Below are 22,306 nucleotides of genomic sequence, written 5' to 3'. Positions count from 1 at the left end.
CAGTATTGCACCCATCTGACTCCAAGAAAAGACACCAAACGATATGGTTTCACGACATCTTTTCATATCGTAAAAGAATGGAATTATTTCAGCTCCATTATTTAAAAGGTTACCAACGTATAAAAAACTTCTCAATACACTGTATGAAGTTACTATCATTCTACTACCAACACCAACAATGAAAACACAAAAGCTACAAGCTAATCTAACAATGTAGTCAAATCAGATAGTGTTAACATGTCATCTTGTTGTTAAAAAAAAAAAAAAGACACAGGAAGAATATTACTCCATCTTTAAGCCATGCTCAACAGACAAAAATAACCACTTCTAATGGGAAAAAAATTAACAAAGTGGAAGGACATCTCTTCTTTCATATGACATACAAAGAAATCACATTGCCCTAAGACCTCAATCCACAACACCATGCTTAAAGGCAAAACACTAGTCGTTTACATTAAAGTGAGAAGGGAAACAATTGTCACTAGAGAAAGATGTTCTCAAGCTAATAAGTACCTAGCAGGTACACATGCTAACATCAGCTCTGGGGTCAAGCTCTTGGCCTGATTTATCTTGGCTACCTGACTCAGACTTACCATCAGAACTAATGGTATGAGCTATGACCTGTTAACCCATGTGCTCACCCTGCACGTGCAGTGTGCTCATAAGTGACCTGGTGGCAGGCTATCATCCAGGGTGAACAGCTCAGTTCCATTTACCCACAGCACCCTGGGACATGGGGCAGAGAATTGAGGTCTGTACAGGTACTCACTCCAGTTAACTAACTGATGCACTGTGAACTTGCCAGCAGATCCACCCCCATCCCCACCCCCATCCCCACCCCCATCCCCACCCCCATCCCACCCATCCACCCCCATCCCCACCCCCATCCCCACCCCATCCCCACCCCCATCCCACCCCCATCCCCCCATCCCGGCCATCCTCAATTTTTTGCAAACAATAGTAGGTATAATTTAAAAAAAAATAGAGGGGCTGGAGAGATGGCTCAGCGGTTAAGAGCACTGGCTGTTCTTCCAGAGGTCCTGAGTTCAATTCCCAGCAACCACATGGTGGCTCACAACCACCCTGAATGAGATCTGGTGCCCTCTGCTGGCTTGCAGGCACAAGACTGTCTACATAATAAAATCTTAAAAAAAAAAAAAAAAAGAATAAAGGACTAGAAAAGGACACAGGCGTTTATTTTTAACTCAAGATCAGTTTATCAACTTAAATACCCAGGTGGAAAATGAAGTAATGTGGGTAAGAGGCACACTGGGTAGGGGGGCTTGCAAGGTCCCCTGCCCTGTGCCCTTTCACAGTGACACCTACCTGTGCCAGAGTAAGCACACAAGTCTGTGAAGGTGTTTAAAGGTATTCCTGGCAGAGGACAAGTTAAAACACTCCAGGCCCAAAGCCAGCATCTATTGCCACACTGTGGCACACCCTGACTTTGCCCAAGTGCCACAGAAACTCTGAACACGAACAGGGCAAGTCATTCCAGAAGCCAGATGTTGGTTACATAAGGTGTGTCTGAGAATTTGCCACGCTGTACATAACATGCTTTTCTTCCTACAGATGCACTAAACTTCAGTTAAGAACTTAAAAATTAAAATTCCATGCCTGCCTGCAACCCAGGCACTCTGGAGGCAGAAACAGGGCAAGCTGGCTGTTGAGGAGCCAAACCAGCAAGCTCTAGGTCCCAGTGAGGAGCTCTGACTCAATATGTAGAGGTAGCCGGGTGATGGTTGCACACACCTCTAACCTCAGCACTCAGGAGGCAGAGGCAGGAGATCTCAGTGAGTTTGAGACCAGCTGGAATACAAAGAGTTCCAGGACAGTCAGGACTGTTACACGGAGAAACTCTGTCTTGAAAAACTAACTAACTAACTAACTAACTAACTAATATATATATATATATATATATATATATATATATATATATATCCAGAGGTAGAATGAGGACAACCTTTGGCCTCTGTATACCCGCACACACATGTGCCTACGCACCTGCAAAGATGAGAATACACACACACTAAGAGATAAAAGATTTTAAAAATTAAAGGCCGAGATGAGAAGATTCCACCCCTATGACTTGTCCAGAGCCTCCTTCTGAACATCACACTTTAATAATCGCTGAGCTCACAGATCGGTCTCCGTGGACAGGACGTTCAATCCTGTACAAGGAGTCTGATAATCAGATCTTAACTTTCCCAGACTCTCATTTGGATACAACCCACAGGTATCAGAGACACAGAGCCAAACTGATGAGGCAACTGCTCTCAGCCTTGACTGCACTTTCTAACAGACAGGAGAACCTCAAGAAGCCCTGAGTCTGCTGCTCTCCACCGTGGACATCAGAGTCGTGGAGCCCAGACACTAACATCCCCTTTTTGAAATGCTGCTCAAGATAATTCTAACATACAGCAGGGGCCAAGAGCTGTTAAACTAGCTAAACCAGAGGGACTGGCTGCTGTAGACTCTCAAGACAAGCTGAAGCAAGGCCCTGCCTGTTGTGGTGGGAGTGTCTAGGGGTGGCTTGTTCTGGCACCCACTCACCAACTCCTCCTCCATACCCCACTTCCCCAGACCTCAGTCAGAGACATAGTGGGGAGCAATACTGTGTGTGTGTGTGTGTGTGTGTGTGTGTGTGTGTGTGTGTGTGCGCGCGCGCCCCCATGTGTTTGCATGCACTCCTGGGTACACAAATGTGGAACGCACAAGTCTTTCTAAATAACTTTAGGGCTCATGAAGCTGGACAGGGAACCCTGGGTTCTGGCTCCTAGCCAAGGAGTTCAGACTGGTCTCCTTGCCAGGACAGCCCCAAGACACACGCCACTGCAACCGCACAACCCCAGAGCTAAGCCCTAACTACTACCCAGGGGCCAAATGATGCCTCTGGGATCCCACAGCTGGAAAACAGGAAACCAGTGGAAAATAATAGAAGGCCAGGCCATAGGGCAGAGGTAAGCAGAGAGCTCAACTACGGGATAAGACTAGATTCAGAGACGGGCAATGAGGCCAGTGAGGGAGAACCCACGTGGTCACCTACAGACCTGCCAGCACTATTATCTGGAAGCCCCACACCACCCTCTTCTGTCTACCTTAGTCTGGAATAGGAACCCGTACCCTTAAGTTTGACCTAGCATATGGTTATCTAGGCCAGGCAGCCCCATGGCACTCTCCCTAGATGTTCTGACCCAAGGAATCCTGGGTCACATTACAAAGCACACTCAGACTAGAAGAGCTCCATGCTTAAAGCATGAGTAGAGGGAACAGGTACAACTGAGCCCTAAAGAATGTCCTAGTGTCAAGAAGGAAGAGTAGGATAGAGATACTGAGAAAAACAGGTGGACAGCTCTTGGGCATCTTAAGTGAAGGAAACCATACCCACACTGCAGTCTATCAGGCTAACTGATCACACTTCAAAGATGCTGGAGTTTAGAAATACTGCAGGTCCAGAGCTAAATTATGTTGAGCCATCCTAGGCCCTAACTAGCCATTTATTGGCCACCTCTGTGACCGAACATCCAGCGACTACTAGGTACATTCTTTTGGAATATATGACCTCAACAGCTTCCATCAATCCCCAAACCCAAGAATGTGATCAGATAGCATCCGAGACCTACAGCAGAGATTTCCTCACCTCACTGTATCCTGCCTGCTGATCCTACTATAGATGCATCTGGAGCGTTGCAATTTATGGCTTTGTTCGGTGCCTAAAAAGAACTTTATGGAACAGTTACCGCATTGAGCCACAGAATTTGGGGTTACCTAAACCTGTGTTCCTGGGCCATGATCATTCAGGTGTGGCTCCAGAATAAACTATGGGTTAGACCCTTTGAGGTGAGAGCTATGGATTGTTTTGTTTTGTGGACAGGAACATCTCCAGATCCAAAAATCCATTCTCCTAGAACCTGGGGGACAGGACACCAATGACCCATATTTTGAAGACCTAGTCTCCCCTCATCAGGACCAGGAGGGTCATAAACTCTGCACCCAGGCTGACCCTGGTCATGCCAGCAGAGACATGACTCAGTCTAAAGAATACTCCCGAGGTTTGCAGACCAGATTCTCTGCCCACAACCCTTCTCAGGGCCTCTGACAGGTGTGTCTGGCCGCCCTGCTTGTCCCCTTCTGCAGAGCAGCCAGCAGAGTCCGAGATGGAACCTCCCTGAGGAATAGAGGAATAGGAAGGTAGTCGACAGGCCAGGCAACGGTCCCTTTAGTAAACTGTCTGCTTAGCAGGGCTGGGAACAAAGCCTGCAGGCCAGAAAAAAAAAATGTCCCTTTGGGATAAGTATTTGAGAAGACAGTGGATGCTGCATAAGGCGGGAAGGCAGAAGTCAGTCAACAGGGCAGAGCCAGGGAGCTCGCTGATAGGGACAAGCTGCAAACCCTTTCAATGCCTTTGTTTCCAAGCAGAGCCCATGAGGTCAGGATTACTCATGAGGATGCTTGGGGGTGGAGCTCAGAAATCCAATTACTTAAGCACCAAGTGCACAAGAGTTCCTGGCCAGACACAACCAGGATTTGCTTAGACCCTAATCCTCCTACACTTGGCATGTTGGCCCCTTAAGTAATATTTCTACAGCAAAACAGTTTGGGCCCTTTCCTCTAGGCAGCTAAGACAAAAATTCACATTTTTACTTGAATGTTTAACAATGCCAACAAAAAGCTGAAGAGCCTCAGCTGGAGGAAGTAGAACCAAGCCGCTTCAACTCAAGCCACCAAGGTGACTGGGGGGTCCATCCTTACAGCATTCTCTGTGGAAGACTTGCCCCTTACACCTCTAGGTTAGTAAGGATCAGCATAGGAAGGGGTAAAGACATGAGTGGTGGAATACTTGCACAGCAAATCCTAGATTCAATCCTCAGCATCACCACAAAAAATAGCCTCAACGTGTTTTAAAATCATAAATGAAGTTGGATCTGATGAACAGGGTTGCAATCCTGGCTCCTCAGGAGACTAAGAAAGACAGACCCCAAGAAGTTCAAGGCCTGCTGGGCTACAGAATGAATCCAAAGCTTGGGCATAAAGAGGGCTGTAGATATAATAGTAGTAGACGGTTTCCCTGGCATGTGTGAGGTAGCGTTCTCTCTCTCTCTCTCTCTCTCTCTCTCTCTCTCTCTCTCTCTCTCTCTGGCATGTGTGAGGTACGTTCTCTCTCTCTCTCTCTCTCTCTCTCTCTCTCTCTCTCTCTCACTCACACACACACACACGGGGGGGGGCACCCTTCAGGGGCTCCTGTGGTTCAGACTTTACACCATAGGAGTCCTGAACATGCAGGAGGGCTGCTCTAAGAGACTGTAGCAAATGCAGGGTGAGGAAGAGTGAGGGTGCAGAGGTATGCAAACCGGGAGCCCGGTGCACTGCCAGGAGCAAGGTGAAAGCAGTACTGTCCACAGTCTGACCCAGGCCGGCATCACAGACAACAGAAGCCTTCAGTTCTAGGACATCCAAGAGCAAGCCCAGGAGATTGCCCTGTGGACCGCTCAGGGTGCTTTGCACGGTACTGAACACCCGAGGCAAGCTGTACAAGCTGTCAGCTACTGTACAAAGTGGGACCCAGTCTTAGAGATTTAAAAAAAAAAAAAAAAAGGACAATCTGGTCTGTTTCTAGATTTAGTTTGAGAAAAACTAACTTTGGAAGGCAAACCCTCTGCTATACAGAGGAAACGACGGCCAGGGACTCTAAATGACTTTCCCGCAGTTAATGGCAAAGCCCATGAGTAGAGTAAGACACTCAACTACTTGTTGCTCTCTCTCAGCCAGTTAAAGCTGTAAAGTCTATGAAGACCTGAACTTTTTTTGAGGATAGGTCTGATATAGCCCAAGCTAGCCTCAAACTAGCTACATAGTCAAGGATAACCTTGAACTCCTTAGTCTACTTCTCAAATGTGAGATTCCAGGCACACTCCACTTTATCTAGGTAAATGTTTACAAGGTGACTTTTTCTGTTTTTTGTTTGTTTTGTTTTTTTTTTTTGCAGTGCTAGAGATAGATTTAGTCTATGGCAAATGCTCTTTGACTAAGCCACATTCCCAGCTCCAGAACCCAAACTTTCAGATAGGGTCTTACTATGTAGCCCTGGCTTCCTGGAACTTATGATGCAGATTAGGCTGGCCTTAACTCAAGTGATCCACCTGTCTGTACCTCCCAAATGCTAGGTAGGGTTAAAGGTGTACACTACCATTACTAGGGGACACTCACTCCTAATGAGCTGGAAGTAGTTTCAAGTTCTCATGAACAGCCTGGGCACAGTATTTTATCTAGTCTTCTCTGTATCTCAAACCCAGCAGCACTTCCTTTTCAAAAACCAGCTTCCTTTTCCACCTTATTCATTTCAGAACACAAGACCCTAACCCATCACCTTCCAGATCCTGGAAGCACTAACTTAAAAAACAAGGCTGGCATGTTGACGCCTCATTCCAAGTCCCCTGAGGTTCAAGAAGCCAAAAAGAAAGCCTAGTACATATGAAATGCACACGGGGTGAGAGGTTCTGTCTGGTGTATGCGAGTTCATATGCCTCAATCATAGGTCAGAGATCAAAGCTATTAACTGCATGGAAACTCACTGGAAGTGCTGGTTGTCCCACCTAAAACTGAAGTAATTTAGTCCACATCTCTTACGTCTAATGGTTTTGTAAGGTTCAAACAGTAACTTCTATTTTACTATTTCGTACTTGGTACTGGCACATGCTCGTGCTCAGCAAATATTGAGAGACAAAGAATGGGAGATATAAGGGGTGGGGATGAGGACAGAGTCCTGGTTAGCACTCCAAGCTATAGGGTTTTACTCATGTAAGTCATCCCTGTCCTGTTTGCCCCATACTTCCTAGATTAGCCCAAGAGAAAGCCACCTCCTCCTTAGAAACCACTCAGATACTGGGAACAGGGGGTCCTGCTGACTGCCAGATGTCTGGATGTGGGAGGAAATGAGGGCAAAAAGCCCAAGAGGTCAGGGATGGAAAAGTAGTCTTAAGAGGATTGGGAGACCCAAAAGCTGAGCCAAAACAAAGTCTCTGCCATACTCCCAGATCCGACCCCCCAGCCAGCCAAACTACTTGCCACAGCCTCCAGGGTATGGGAGGGAACTTGGCAAAACCACAAAGCCCATTTCTAGCAGAAACGTCCATCTGCAGCTAGAAGCAGATGAACACCCAAGCCTCTCCTCCTCACAAGCCCAGCAAGAGGCCAACAGAGCCATGATTGTGGTCTCAGAATGCAGCCCCAGGTCCGTGCACTGTGATAGACAGACGGCTCCCCCCATTCTAGCCTACACTATTTTGCTACAGTCCCTCCTCTTCTGACATCCATTCAAAAATGACTGGAGTCACCAGAGGTGGAGCTGAGCTCTGTAGTAATTACTCCAGCTCCTACCAAGCATGGGGAAGCCCTCTCTCCATTCTCAAAGTTAAATCTCACGTTCTCTTGGCTGGTTCCTTTCCTGCTCCCACCTGTTTTCAACTTCCAAAAGAGCTGCAGGGCAGGCAGAAAGGAACAGACAGCAGTGACCAAGGGTGTGCATAGAGGAGATCCTCCACAGGGCTTTTTTTTTTTTTTTTTTTTTTTTTTTTTTTGAGGTGGTTAAAAAGAGAGACAGAAGGCAGAGATCCTGGGCCCAGTACCAAAATAGTTTCCAGACATCCTTAGCCAGTGGAGTGCTCCCAAGAGGCAGAGCGTGGGAGCCCAAAAGCAGGACAGCCTGGTGCTCTCAGCACTGGGCACTCTTCAATCCAGGCAGCTCAGGGGAGGAGGTAGCAACAGGGTATTATGCTATGGCATGTTCCCCGAGATATCATAGGTAAATGACATGAAGCATAATATACAATAAACCAACAACTTGCACTCATCAGGCTCAGCTTTGTGACTGTGCCAGGCACTGTGTACACCCACACATCAGGATATTCCTGACAGCACTTAGCACACAAGAGACATAAGCATTATTTCTTCTGGCTGCTGGACACCATTCACCCCTGGGGCTTACCCCTCCTGCTCCCGTCCTGTGGGAACTTGTACGCACACGTACACCACACACACACACACACACACACACACACACACACACACACACACACTTCCTTTACCCTTGACCATAAGAGCTCTTCTACCATGACCTGATAGTAGATTGGGCAAAACTCTCTCATTCCCCAACGGGACATCTGAGAAACTCCAATTTGCAGAAGAGACAAAGCCAAAAACAGGAGCTCGGACCTGAGTACTAGTGGCACCAAGGCTGAGAGGAAGCCATGGTTTTCAGGCAGGCAACTCAACATAAACAAGCACAAACACATGCTCACAACAGTAGGAATGACAGACCCTCCTGTGAACAGGGAAGGGGAAGACCTGTGGGTTTTCTTAACACTGGAGCTGGGGTACTAGGCTGGAAGCCTCTAAAAGATCCTCAGACCAGATCCCAGGGCAGCACAACAGTGGTAGAAGTTGAGAGTGCACTAGCAGAGTGCAAGGACGCAGGTCTGCCAAGGAGAGCCATCACCTCGTGGCAGGCAGGCAGGCAGGCAGGCAGGCAGGGGGCTTTAGAGAGTTCAGACAAGGATGTAGGTACAGAAGGAGGGAGCTTCCCCCTCTCTGAGCCCATCTGTCCCCATCCTTTGTCCTGCTTTCATCAGAGTCCGCCTCATAATCTTAACATCTCCAGTGCCCACACTTCTGAAACAGTGTACCCAGTGACTACAACTCCCCCAGCCAGCAGCGGGTGGCCAAAGGAAACGGAAGGTGGGAAACTGTGGGTTCTGGCTCCCAAGACAGCAAGAGCAAAAGTGAGCCAATGTGAGCTCACAGCTCTCAGCAGCGCATGCAAACAGTATCACTAACACTTCTACTTGCCTGAGGGTCTCTCCCAGTCCCTCCCAGGTGACTACCAACAACTCCCAGTTTCACCAAGGAATGCCAGAGAGCATGGGCTCTCTCTCATCCCTCAGAGAGCTGAGGTCACCTGGCTCTTCCTCCCTAAGAAACTGTTTCTAAAGCAAAATCCATGTCCTTCCCCAAACAATTCCTTGGAAAGAAGCCAGAGAATAACCCTAGCCTTCAGATCCACCTTGTAAGCTAGCCCAGGAACCCCCAACCCACACAGGAAGAAGCAGAGCCCCACCCTGTCAGTGTCACCACCCAGACAGTAAGGTGGCAGAGTGCCATTTCCAGCACCTCCTCAGAGCTTCCCCCAGCTTTCCCAGGAAGCAGGAGGTAGCTTTGCAGGAAAGACTACAAGCATGCTGGGACATTCACAGCTCGCCCACCTGCTACCTAAGCAACCAGGCTCCGGGTTTCCTCTATGCTAGGGAGAGCCCCACTGGGCTTGGCCTGCCCACCTTTCCCCAAACTCAACTCCCAGTCTCTGCTCTTGAGAGACATCCACACTGTTTTTTTCTGTCCCAGTCACCCCCATCTCCCAAGCCAAAGGATACTGCTGAGTAATCCCAAACTTAAGGTGGGCCCCAGCCCTGTAAACTGGGGCAAACTAGAAGGAAATCTACTGATCTGGTCCTTGCCAACCTAGGATTAGTCATGGCTTCTTAGTGATCAGATTCTCCATTCCCCCTACCAAATGCACCACCCCATCCTCTGAAAACCCACCTGGAATGGGCCAGAGCCCCTTTTTCTGCTTTCCCCACACCTGGGAACACTGCCTTCCCAGTCTCCCAGACACCAAGTGGCACAGAATAACAGCAGACACCCGCTGGCTTCCCAGCCATGATGTTGCATCAGCCCCCACCCTACCCAAAATATCCTCACCCCCACCACCTCCTCTCCTCTCTCCAGCCATCTCCATGGTGACAGCAGCATGACTAATGACACCCTATCAGCTTCAGACACAGGAGTGCAATTCTCCCTTCCCCCTTACTGTCTTTCACCCCCCCCTCCCCGCGACGCACCCCGGGGATTTCTGCAGATTGGATGCAAACCAACAGTGCCAGGGCCATTCTCCAGAGATTTCCAGAGGCAGGGGTGGGGAGTAGATTGCATGTCTAACACACACACACACACACACACAGAGGCACACACACACACAGGCACGCACACACGCACGCGCGCGCTCGTGCGCGTACACACACACACACACACACAGTTCAACAAACCAAACCCCAACTGCACCCAAACCATCCAGCTGAGAAAGCAAAAAGAATCCAAACAAAACCCACACAGGCCTGAGAATTCATTGGCCGCCCACACTCCCGCCGCCCCTCCCCCTCGGCTGCTGCTACACACACACACACACACACACACACACACACACACACAGTAGGACGTTAAGGGATCGCCAGAGGAGACCCATTATTTATATCCAAACCAAACACTTCACCCCCACCGCGCGCGCCTTCGTACACACGCATATGTACACACACACACACACACACACACACACACACACACACACACACACACGGGCGCGCGCGCACAGGCACAAACGCAAGCACGCAGGGTACCTTGACAGTCGCCCCTTGTGCCCAAGGCCCCGTTCCTTCACCAGCCTTTATTTCCACCTGCAAAACAAGCCAAAGACACTGGTGAGGCAGACTGGTAGCAGGCAGGCAGCAAAGCAGTCCTGCACAGGCCCCAGCGCACTGGAGAGGAAGGGGCCTGGGAAGAAAGGCTGGACGGACCGTCTTCCTGCTCCAGCTGCCTCCCGAGCGCCGTTGGGCCCCTGAACCTTTCCAGTGTTTTGTTTCGCTGCTCGGTTCTCAGACATCTCAGGATCCCAGGGCCCCGCTCCCGGCCTGCACGCGGCCTACCCTCCCCTCCAGGCCCTGCGCTCTACCTCGGCCGGCCTCCTCTACTGCATCGGCCGCCGCCGGGCCTCCCATTATCCCCGCCGAGGGAGCGCACCGAGGGAGGCACTGCAGAGGCGGCGGCCAGCTGCCGGCTGCTCCCGCCCCGCCAGGCTGGTGTGTGCGAGGGGGCGGCGCGCGCGCCAGCCAATCCCGCGCCCGGCCCTCCCCGCTAAGGACCTGCCCAGCAGCCAGGCGGGGGCCTCGGTCGTGGAAGCCATAGCCACAAGGGCTGCTTCTCAGGCAGGACGGGAATCCCGGGGCACCCCCCACCAGGCAACCAACATGTACAAGGCGTCCCCTGCACCACCGGCGGGTGCACCTAGAGTACAGCGGAACGCAGGGGTGAGGAGCAGATGGTACCCCACACCGGCCACCCTCCTGCCAGCCAAGAGCTGGAGCTTCAGTCCTCCAAGGAGACTCCAGGACAGCAGGATCTATACACATACACACACACCCAAACACACACACACACACACACACACGCACACACGCACACACACACGCACACACACACACACACACACACACACACACACACACACACAACACACACACACACACACACACACACACAGACGCACACACACACACAGAGACGACACACACACACACAGACGCACACACACACAGACACACACACAGACGCACACACACACAGACGCACACACACACAGACGCACACACACACAGACGACACACACACACACAGACGCACACACACACAGACGCACACACACACAGACGCACACACACACAGACGCACACACACACAGACGCACACACACACAGACACAGACGCACACACACATTCCCACCCGCTCTGCAGACTGCAGATGAGTGGAGTAAGTTACCGAAGGTGACACGGCTAGAACTCAGCGGAGCTGAGTCTGTCCCCTCTAGTCTGTCCCCTTCGCCACTCTGTAGCTCTACTGCCCTGATCTCTTGCACCCAACTCGGGAAAGTGAGCTATAGCCAATACTTCCTGTACGTCCCCAAGTCAGGTGTGCCCTCTCTGGCACCCACTACCCTAAGATCCAAGACTGGTGCTGAAACATACCCCATTTTCTCTCTCCTGGAGAGGCTCGCCCAGGTGCCCGCCCTTTCCACCACACCACCCCAGCCCCCAGACCTCAAGAGTTCCAGTCCAGTTCCCTAACTACAAGCATACCAAGGCTGCAATAGCTGGTCGGGGGACTGAAGAAGTGAAGGGGTGGGGGGCGGGAAAGAAAGCAAAGTCCTAGCAGTTCACATTCCTGAGCAAGCACCTCTCCCATCTATTCCATGCCCCTCTGAGGGGAACATCCATACACTTTAGTACCCACATACCCTGTTCCTGGCCGGTGGTGACTTACCTCTCTCAGCCTCTCTTTGGTCATCTGTAGAATGGAACCAGCAGCCATTTCATACAGCTGTGAGGCCCTGAGAGGACACAGAGCCAGCTGCCTGACACAAGGTAATGCTGCTGCCTTGCAGTACTCTACATTTCTGCCAGAGCTCAGGGTGCTTTCTCATTCTCACAGATGAATAAGCTAAGGCCTGAGAGGAGTGACTCACTGATGAGCGCGCCCCTGCTCCAGTGACTCGCTCTATTACCCACCCCACCACAATGCATAATTGGGCTCCACCCCAGGGCCCCCAGGGGGTACTCAGAACCAGAAAAGCTGCCTTAGGAGAAGGGCAAGCCTGCCTCTAGTAAGACAGCTTCAGGGCCCACACTTGCCTCTCCTTTGAGACAAAGGGCAATCTTACTAGGTCCCACCCAGAGCAGGAAGGCAGGCAGATAACAGGATAGGGTAAGGTCAATGTCCTAAATCATGACTTTCATTGACAAACTGAGTGGGTTTTTTGTTTGTTTGTTTTGCCTTTTTTTTTTTTTACACAACAATTTCTCTGCCAACAGCCCTGACTGTCCTGGAACTTGCTTTGTAGGCCAGGCTGGCCTCGAACTGCCCAACTGGAATCCACCTGCCTCTGCCTCCCAAGTGCTGGAATTATAGGATCCTATCACCACCCAGCTGTGTTTGTACCTTTTAACTCACATTGCTGACCACCCTAAATGAATCCTCCTTTCTCTTGGTTCCCTAAAGTCCTGTGTTATATATATCCAAGCACCCCACAGGTACAAACAGAGCTTGGACAGTATCAATTAATACTGTTACCAGGCCCTGTGCCAATCACTCTGTAGTATCATTTAATTTTGCCTACTCTATACACAGTGCCCCCCCAGAAGGAAGAGTCTTCGGGATGCTGAACAATTTGTCCTTCAAAATTGGTGGGCTGGAATTCAAACCCAGACCCTTCCCATCCTCTGTAACCCCCATTTTCTCTGCCAAGTCCAGGGAGATATAGACAACTGGGTCACTTAAAGTGATCACTTCTGTCAAGCAGATCTGAGAATACTAATAACGTTTTCACTCTTCCCAATGCTGCTTGACCCCTCCCCCACATGCTAATATACTGCCTGGCTGAATCCAAACAGTGCCTCCCCTCTGCCAGGCCCTCAGTCACCAAGCTTTCCCAAGCTTAGCCAGGCTCCTCCCTGGCCTCAAGAACAACATACTGCCTCTTCTGGAGCGCCAGTCACATCCAAGCAGTTATTTATTTACAATCGTTCCCCACGTGGGTGGGGCCCTGTCTTCCCGGCTTTCCCAGGCTCTACACAGAACTGGAATGTGCTGAGCTGCCTTCGTTCTACCTTAGGAGTATGGAGTAGCAGGGGGCTGGGCATTGAGATGGTGAGGCCCTTCTCCTGGTCAGACTTCTAGATGAGGTCCCTAAAGCCTCCCAGAAAGGCAGGACCCACCACTGTGGACTATGGACCAGCATGCCTCTTTCACAGTTTATGGAAGTCTGGAGAGGAGTTCATCCTATCTTCCTGTGCTAACTCTGTGTCCCCAGCTTCAGGTACCCACCCTGTCCAGCAGCCCTTGGCTAAACCAAGGGAGCATGCAGCCCCCAAGGCAGCCGACATGCTCCCATTCTCATCCCACTCTGGCCACCTCACCTCTTGAGAGGTACGTGATGCCTGTGAGATACATACACGCCAGGACCCTTGAGTCAAGGCAGTTTGTTTCCCACCTGCCATCTTTCTCACCTCTATATGCCTCTCTTCGTACACGTGGGGCTCACTGTGACCAACTCAGAGGTACTTGGGATTCCTCTGCCTAAGAACAAAGATCCTCCCCCAATCTTCCATCTGGGTCTCCCAGTCTCACTGTACCAGCTGCAGGAGGGAGGCCATGGTAGAAACACACTATCTCAAGAATGTGGCTATCCATAGGCCAGACTCCACACAGACAAACAGGAACTCTGACACACTGGGGAGGGAAGACTGCAAATGAACCAAGTACAAGCCTTGTGGAGCCCCACAAATGGGGACACAACACAAAGCATCTTATTTAAATCTCAAAATAAACCAACACGCCAGGACTTTCCATACCTACTCGACAGAAAAACAATACAGAGCTCTGCACACCTTGCCCAAGATCACACAGCCAGAAAAGACCCAGCAAGACTCTTCCCATCCTTTCACTTGAAGTGGCACACTCAAGGGCCACTATGGATAATCCCACAATGCTCCAGTCCATCTACCTCTTTAGAGCTGACAAAACTAGAGACAGGTCTCTTCCTTGCCTTGTCCTGAACAAGGCACTTCTGCACAGGGCTTTTTCTTCCTTGCTCAGTTGAAGCCCATTTCCTCCAGGAAGCCTTCTCTGGTTACCTAAGCTTGTTGGCAGTCCATAGCACTTCTAACATTTAACACCTGAGGTTTGGCTCTGCACGTGTCCTGCCTCCCCAACCACGATGGCTGGAGCCCCACCTCTCCAAAGAGCCCAACACTGAAGGCACTAGGAATTTGCTGTGAGGGGAAACCTGTGACCTCCTTCCTATTCATCACACGAAGGATGCTGCCAAAGAAACCTAACACCCCCTTCTACCCTCGGAGCCCATGTTTCCCAGTGTCCACGCATCAGTTTCCACCCAAGTAATTGCAACCCATCACACATACATCATCCTCTATATTTGAAACTCTTTGAGGTTGTCATGGGAACTGCCTTCGCCTTCATTCACTGATCAGGCCTCACAATTAGCTTTGGCAGCTGAAGTCTGTGTCAATGGCAATCACCAGGAGGAGGAAGCAGAGGAGGAGCAAAGGAAGAAAAGACACTCCTCCTTGGAGGAACAGCAGACCGAGACGCAATGAAGGTACCACTGATGTCCTGATACACAAAGAGGCAGCCCCAATACCCACCCCCTCACCTCCACTCTGACAAACACACACACTGAGCCCCTGACACCTAGTGCCACTCTGCCTGTACTCCACAAGTTCCATCAGTGGTTCTCACCCCTCCTAATGCTACAACCCTTTAACACAGATCTTCATGTTGTGGTGAGCCTCCCAAAGTTATTTTATTGCTACTTCATAGCTAATTTTGCTAATGTTATAAATCATAATGTATATGTCTGATATGCAATCCCAAGGACCACTGTCCTAGATGCTTTAGAAGGTGTTATACTGCTTCATTATGGTCACATTCAACTGTCTTTTGGACTACCAAATGTCCCAGGACCCACTCAAATAACAGGAGACTAGATGACCCTACAGGAACAAGGTGCACAGTAACTCAAATCCAGGGTGGCCTGGAAGACTGCCAAGAGTAACTAACACACATGGAATCTCCCTGAAGGATCTGTGAACACCCTCAGGTATGCCCAGCAGCCTGCCTAAGTCTTTCCACACCTCTGCATTCAGTGTCAAGTACTCCAGGAGCAGCAGGCGGGAGAGTCAGAGCCCTCCTCAATCATTTACAAGCAAACTCTCCAGACCTATTCCTTCCCTTCCCAGCTGGTCTGCAAGAGGCCCAAGAGTGACTAAGGCTAGACTCTGTCCTCAAGGAACTCCTCCCTTCTAGCTTTATAACAGCATTCTGGTTAAAAAAAGAAAAAAAAGTTTCCTTGGTCTCATGAAGGACAAAGTTAACACTGTTACCCCTCCACCCCTGGCACAGACTCGTGCCTGGCCTGTGCCAATCCTGGCAGAGGTTTGCTGGATAAGGCTAGCTAAGGTTAAAACACACCTAACCTTGATTCTGGAAACTGATGCAGCACCAGAGAAGAGCTGTACTTCTCCAGGAAGAGGGAGATTGTAGTCCTGGGACCGAGACAAGCATTCCAGAAGGTACTTGTCTTCCTTGTTCTAGCACCAGCTTTTTTCATCCTATCCCCTGACCCAACCCCCACTGCATCTCTCCTCACCCCACCCCACCCAGGCCTCAAGCAAGAGCCTGCCATTCCTCTCTTCCAAAGTGTCGGAATCATTCCTGTAATTGGGGGAACTGAGTTACCTCTATAAGGGGCACATCAATAAAAGCATAAAGACAGGCCACAACAGTCCAGTGTCTCCCCCACATGAATGACTCAGGGAACACTTTAGTCCAGTACACCTGGCCACTTGTTTTTGACCCAGCTTCTTCATACCCCTTCCTAAATCTCCCCCTGACAATCAAAAGGGGCAAAGGGGTTTAAGGATGCCCATAGTCTCACCAATGCACTTATAACTGCCAGTGGCATTCCCATCCTATTCTGAGAACCTGGAGTCACTGTGCTAACAGTAGTGGGAGGCTTGTAATCTGTCCACTAACTCCAGGGGCAAAGCAGTGCTGGAACTCCCACAAGTCAGTTCAGCAGTTTAAACAGAACAGAACCATCTGAGAACCCAGCCCACCTCTTGCATGACTTGAAGCAATCAAGCAGCCCTCAGACCTGAGTTCACCTGAAAGGCAACTGATGATCCCACATGGAGCTGCTTTTCTCAGCCCCCCACCATGTCCCACCCCTGCCTCAGTAATTAGTAAGAACTCAGGCTGTCAACTTCTTGTGCAAATGGTAGACAAGGCCACCAAAGTGGACACAGTCAAGGCAGCGGTCTTGGTCCCACACTGATCACCAGGTAGAGGCTTGTAACAACAACCCTGACAGACTCTTTAGAACAGCCAGCTGGACCAGAGTGCACAGAGATAAGGGGTCTCGTCCTCTAACATCCTCTTCCTGAGCACTCGTCTTCTTCCACAGGCAAAGAAGAGATAGAGTCTTGACATTGAAGTCCCAATACAGTCAGCCCACCTACTGCCACACTGCCTTCTCCAGGAGACAGCCTAAGGCAGAGAGGGCTGACCTTGGGTGGGACTTGTGAACAAGTGTGTGCGGACCAGAAGTTACCAGAACAAGGTCACAGAGGCTTTGATCAGGACTGGGGGGAGGGTTCCTGTGGGGAACCACACCTTACTCCCACTGTGTTCCAAAGAAACATACGGCCATGCCCTCAAGAATAAGTTCTTAGTAGGTTAGAATCTAGGAGAGCATTGTTCTCTTCTATACCATGGCTACGAGCCATGATCCCCAACCCTGAAGGCTATGAGGCTATGGTAAGGCTGGATCTGGGGACCACATAGGGACATCCATGTCCTGCTCATAGCTCTGCCCAATAGACCTTCTATAGCACTAACTTTAGAGACAGGGTATTAGTAAACAGCTGAGACTGGCCTGGAATGCATCGTGTAAGAGGCTGGACTACATAAAGAGTTAAGCCAGACTTCAACTCAAATGCTTCCTCCTTCATCTTCCCAAGTGCTGGGATTACAGGTATGAGCCACCACTTCCAGGAAAGAACATTCTTTATCTGCACTGTCCAACGAGAGCCATTAGCCATGTGCAGCTAATTAGAAGGTGGCTATTGTGCCCATTATTGTATTTCATTTTAATTTAAATAGCTGTCCATCCACATTGGATGACTCAGGTAAGTCATGCTTTTAAAATCTGGGGTGGCCATGCATAGTCTTAAGAATGTGCTAAAAACCATATATTGTCTTCCCAGAAAAGATACACTGTCACACTTTCATAAGACATTCAGCTGAACCTTTCAGGGAGCTCACAAACCTAACCTCAATCCAGACCCAAGACTAACTTCAGTTATAGAATAGCATCTAGGGCTGGGGGGTGTAGCTTGGTCATGAAGCACTTACTTGCCCAACATATTTGAGGTCTAATCCCCAGCAAGACAAAAAGTAAACAAAAGGGGGGCATGGAAGTGGTTTCATTTAGTAAAATGCTCGATGTACAAACATGAGGGCCTGAGTTTTGATCACCAGCACCTATGTAAAAGTCCAGCATAGTGTGTGCTGTAACTCCAGCCCTGGAGAGGTGGAGACAGAAGGATCCCTGAGGCTTGCTGGACACCAGTGTAGCTGAATCTGCAAACTCAGTGGAAGATAGTCTCAAAAACAAAAACAAAAAACAAAAAACAAAAAACAAAAAACAAGGTAATTAGGCTGGAAAGATGACTCAATGGTTAAGAGCACTGGCTGTCCTTGTAAAAGACAGGTTCAATTCCCAGCATCACATGGCAGCTAACAACTATCTATAACTCTAGTTCCAGGGGACCTCTTCTGGTCTCCACGCATGGATCACATGAATACATACAGGCAAAACAGCCATATACATAAAATAAAGATGTGTGTGTGTATATACTTTAATGAGATAGACAGGTCATGGTGGCAAGAGACAAAAGGGTCTCTGTTCAAGGTCAGCCTGGTCTACATAATTTCAGACCAACCAGGACTATATAGCTTGAGTTGCTGCCTCTAAAATAGAAGGAAGACACTCAATATCGATCAATGATCTCTATACATATGCACGTACATGCAGATACACACACGTGCACAAGCACACACAGATACACGTAAATTAAATACAAAATATGGCCAAAAATGTTATGGCCCAGGTTAGAGATTTCTTCTGCAAGAAAGCTACCTAAGGGATATGAAATGACACCTGATGTTACACTTCCACAGACCCAGAAAGGATCCCTCACTCCACAGGATGCCTTCATAACGGATCACGGGTCCACACCCAGCATCTATCCAGATCCATGCACAGGAAACAGGTCACCCTTCAGAGTAGCTCAACAGAGTAGGGAAAACTGTAAACAGCACATTTTTTCTTCTAACGTGGCTTTAGTCATCCTGCTTAGAACCTACTAACAGAAGGTCTACAGACTCCTCCGCAGGAAGGAATTAACTCCTCTGCCACAGGACGTTTGTTCCTCTACTCATTTGTAAACTGACTGGCCCAGCTTCCTTTGATTGTCCTATACGCGATCATTCTGACAAGTCTCAAGATAGGCTGACAAAATTCTTTACAGTTTCGGCTTTCTACCCCATTAGGAAATCAAGATTCCTCACATGGGCAGCTCTTTTTTAAAAAAGTTCCGGGAAGGCTGAGAAATAGCTCAGGAATGAGCATTTGTTCTTGCAGAGGACCCAGGTTCAATTCCCAGTACTCATGTGGTTTTCAAACCATCCATGAGTCCAGGTGAACAGGGATCCAACACCCTCTTCTGACCCAAGGGCACCAGCATGCACGTGCTGTGCAAGCAGAATAGACATAAAATAAACCTGAACATAAAACAAATCTAGACTTTTCCATTTATCTTCAGTCCCTCTGAATCTGGGTGAGGCTTGCTGCTTAGGCTGCCCCACTCTCCTCAGCCCCTTCCCCATCTTTCACCATCACCACTTCCTTGCCTGCAATTCCCAGTCACCATCTGCTGTACAACCACAGAGCCTTCACCCAGACCCAAGACTCCACAGATGTATAACCCTCCCTCTGCTAACCACCACTTGTGACCTATGGGCCTACCACCTCCTACATCAGGCTTCCGAGCAGCAAACATCGCCCGAGAGCTTTCCTGCCTGTTTTCAGATCACACCCAAGTCCTTAAACAATACTACTCAAAGCTTGCTAGCCTGAGGGACTCCAGAGGAATGGAGTCAATCCTGGTTAGGCTCGCCTCTCCTGGTTGTTACTGGAATTCTGGGCTTGGTTGTAGGTGAGGTATTCTGACCCCTTCCCACTGCCCCACCCCTTCTCCTGGTCACAAAGTATTGGAGATTCACTTTTCAAATTCTAGGGGTTATATAAACCACCTGGGTGTCCTTCTGGCGTAACTACAGATTTGGGTTCAGAAGGTCTGGGATAAGGCCAGAAATTCTGCATCATTCTTTTTCATTTTTTTTTGTTTTTTTTTTGTTTGTTTGTTTTGTTTTTCAAGACAGGGTTTCTCTGTGTAGCTTTGGAGCCTATCCTGGCACTCGCTCTGCAGATCAGGCTGGCTTTGTACTCAGAGATTTGCCTGCCTCTGCCTCCCGGCTGGGATTAAAGACGTGCACCACCAACGCCCAGCTAGATTCTGCATTCCTGACAAGCTCTGGAAGACACTGCTGGTTCAAGGGGGAAGTGAGAGTAAAGTACTTTGTGTCCTGAAACTCAGGTGGGAGCCGAGTCTCTCTTGTCTGCAGCAGAGGGTCTCCACATACATATCAGATTCAATTCAAGAGCTCCAATCTAGTCAAGTCTGCTCTAGGCCAATGAAGTCAAAGTTCCTGGCTGGGGGGATGCAAGCACTAGGAGTTTTACATTTTCCCCAGGTGATCCCAGTGTAGAGTCCTTGACCTACAGTGTTTGACGACAAGGCAGTGAAGCTCAGATCTGTCCATGAGGCTTCACTACCCTTGTTATTATTTCCTTTAAAAAAACAAAAAGACAAAACAAAACAATCTTTTGGGATGGAGAGATGGCTCAGAGGTCAATAGAACTGGTTGCTCTTCCAGAGGTCCTGAGTTCAATTCCCAGCAACCACATGGTAGCTCACAACCATCTATGAGATCTGGTGCCCTCTTCTGGAATGCAGGCAACATGCAGATAGAGCACTCTATACATAATAATCTTAGAGAAGAAACCCTGAAAACAAAAACAACCAAAAACCAATTCCTCCCCCCCCCCCCCCGACTATGCTTATGGAGTCTGGGGCTAAGGGGTTTAAAACAGTATCTCAAAGATGATACTTGCCCAGCCTCTTCGAAGGCTTCACACCAGGTGGGCTTCCTTTTAAAGAAATCTCATTGCCTCTACTTTCAGCTGCTTTGCCCTTTGCTGGACACCCTCCTCAGGAACTGTAATTACCAGCTGGCTTATCAAGAGCCCATCAGGTCTCTTGACATTGCTAAAAGACCTCCTAGTCCCAAGAGCTGCACGGTCTTGTCAGAAATCTGAAGATGATACACTTGGCTGATGGCTAGCAAGTACTCTCCAACCACATCCCATTTTTCTGCTGTTCATCCATGCTATTCTTCCAACCCGATGCACAGATCTCTGTAGAGATTTGTTTCTACTCACTCGGGTCTTTACTTCCCTTGCTCAGGACCACAGCGCCTCCTTGTTCCTGGTGCGCAGACACTCCCCTTCCTATGTCTGGCTCCAGAGTCCTGTTCCACAGTTCTCCCACCAAGCAAGGGATGGCACGAGATAGACGTGTAATCTGTACTTACAGGCTTACAACTCAAGACTAACGCACAGTTGTTTATATGTGCAGTTTGATTGATTCTGTCACCATGTGCTGGCTACCTACTGTGTGCCAGACACGATGCATATTTTATCCTACATTTTATCCTTGTAACACCCTAAGAAGGATTACAACCCGCCGCCCCCCCCCCCATCTCACAACCGAGAAAACCAATGCTAGAGAGATTTACTATGTCACTGTATGGTGCTTCACATTCAAACTCTTAAGAAACCTGCCTTTATTCAAGTGAAAAGGATGCAAATCAAACAAACTCTAACACCAGCCTAGGCTGGAACTAGGAGTGAAGACCCCAATACCAGTACAAACTTCTTCAGAAGTGTTAAACTTACTGCCAACTCAGAAGCAACCACCAGCCCCTGGAAAGCCATCTTTAATCTTCAAATCGGAACTAATGAGTCCAGGGATTCTGGCACACCCTTCCCAAAGCCCAATGGGGAAAAAGAAAGCCAAGCAGACAAGCAAAAGGAATAGACAAGATAAGGTCCCCCCTCCATGTCCACCACCCTTATAGGATGGTACCAAGTAGCTGTAAGCAGACAGTGTAAAAGAAACCCCAAAGGCAGTCGGGAGAGTGGAGTCAGGATGGATGGAGTTAAGGATGCTGAGAGACTAGAAACTCAGGGGCACAGATGAAAGCGTATGGTAAGACTTCCGAGGCTCTAGAGATCGAGTATCCCCCATACCTGAGGAGTCAGCTCCCCTCCCCCAAAGTCCTCCCCAGTCCTGGGACACTCTCCTACTGCTAAGCACTTTGAAGATCTAATGATTAAGGTCACTGCGGTCCCCTGGGGCTGTTAAACACTTTGCTCAAGCAGAGTCTCTCATGCGCATCTCAGCCTGTGAATGTGCCAGAGACAAGCCCATTAGACAAGTGTTGTCTGGATAGCAGTTCCTGGGCTTTCAAGCCTTTAGGACCAGGTTGCTTTTGTTTTTGTAAAGAGCCACTAGTTACCTTTTTAAAAAAAAGTAAAAGACCAAACAAAGACAAAATAACAAAACTCTTCAAAGTTTAAATATCAAAGAGACGGCATTCACCTTTGGAGCACCGCTCTTTAAAAAAGAAAGTTAGGATCATCAAGACCGTGGGTAAAGGTGC

General features: G+C 49.1%; 1 protein-coding gene across 7 annotated transcripts in view; it reads right to left on the bottom strand.

Annotated features, from left to right (window-relative positions):
- Tet3 (tet methylcytosine dioxygenase 3) overlaps positions 1-22,306 on the bottom strand; it is a 98,672-nt gene that overhangs the window by 72,252 nt on the left and 4,114 nt on the right. For 3 of the 7 annotated variants that reach the window (XM_027428822.2, XM_027428820.2, XM_027428821.2), the window contains one exon: positions 10,446-10,502. The exons of 1 other annotated variant lie outside the window; for it this stretch is intronic. In XM_027428822.2, coding sequence (XP_027284623.1) covers positions 10,446-10,502 — 57 coding nt within the window. Of the gene's footprint in view, positions 1-9,594; positions 9,728-10,445; positions 10,503-10,777; positions 10,915-22,306 lie in introns of those variants that run through there. 3 more of the 7 variants (XM_027428824.2, XM_035448955.1, XM_027428825.2) reach the window with 3 other exon arrangements.

The sequence above is a fragment of the Cricetulus griseus genome, chromosome 8 (assembly GCF_003668045.3).
Source record: "Cricetulus griseus strain 17A/GY chromosome 8, alternate assembly CriGri-PICRH-1.0, whole genome shotgun sequence".
NCBI lineage: Eukaryota > Metazoa > Chordata > Mammalia > Rodentia > Cricetidae > Cricetulus > Cricetulus griseus.
The sequence above is the reverse complement of the archived record's forward strand: the minus strand, read 5'-3'. Positions and strand labels throughout refer to the sequence as shown.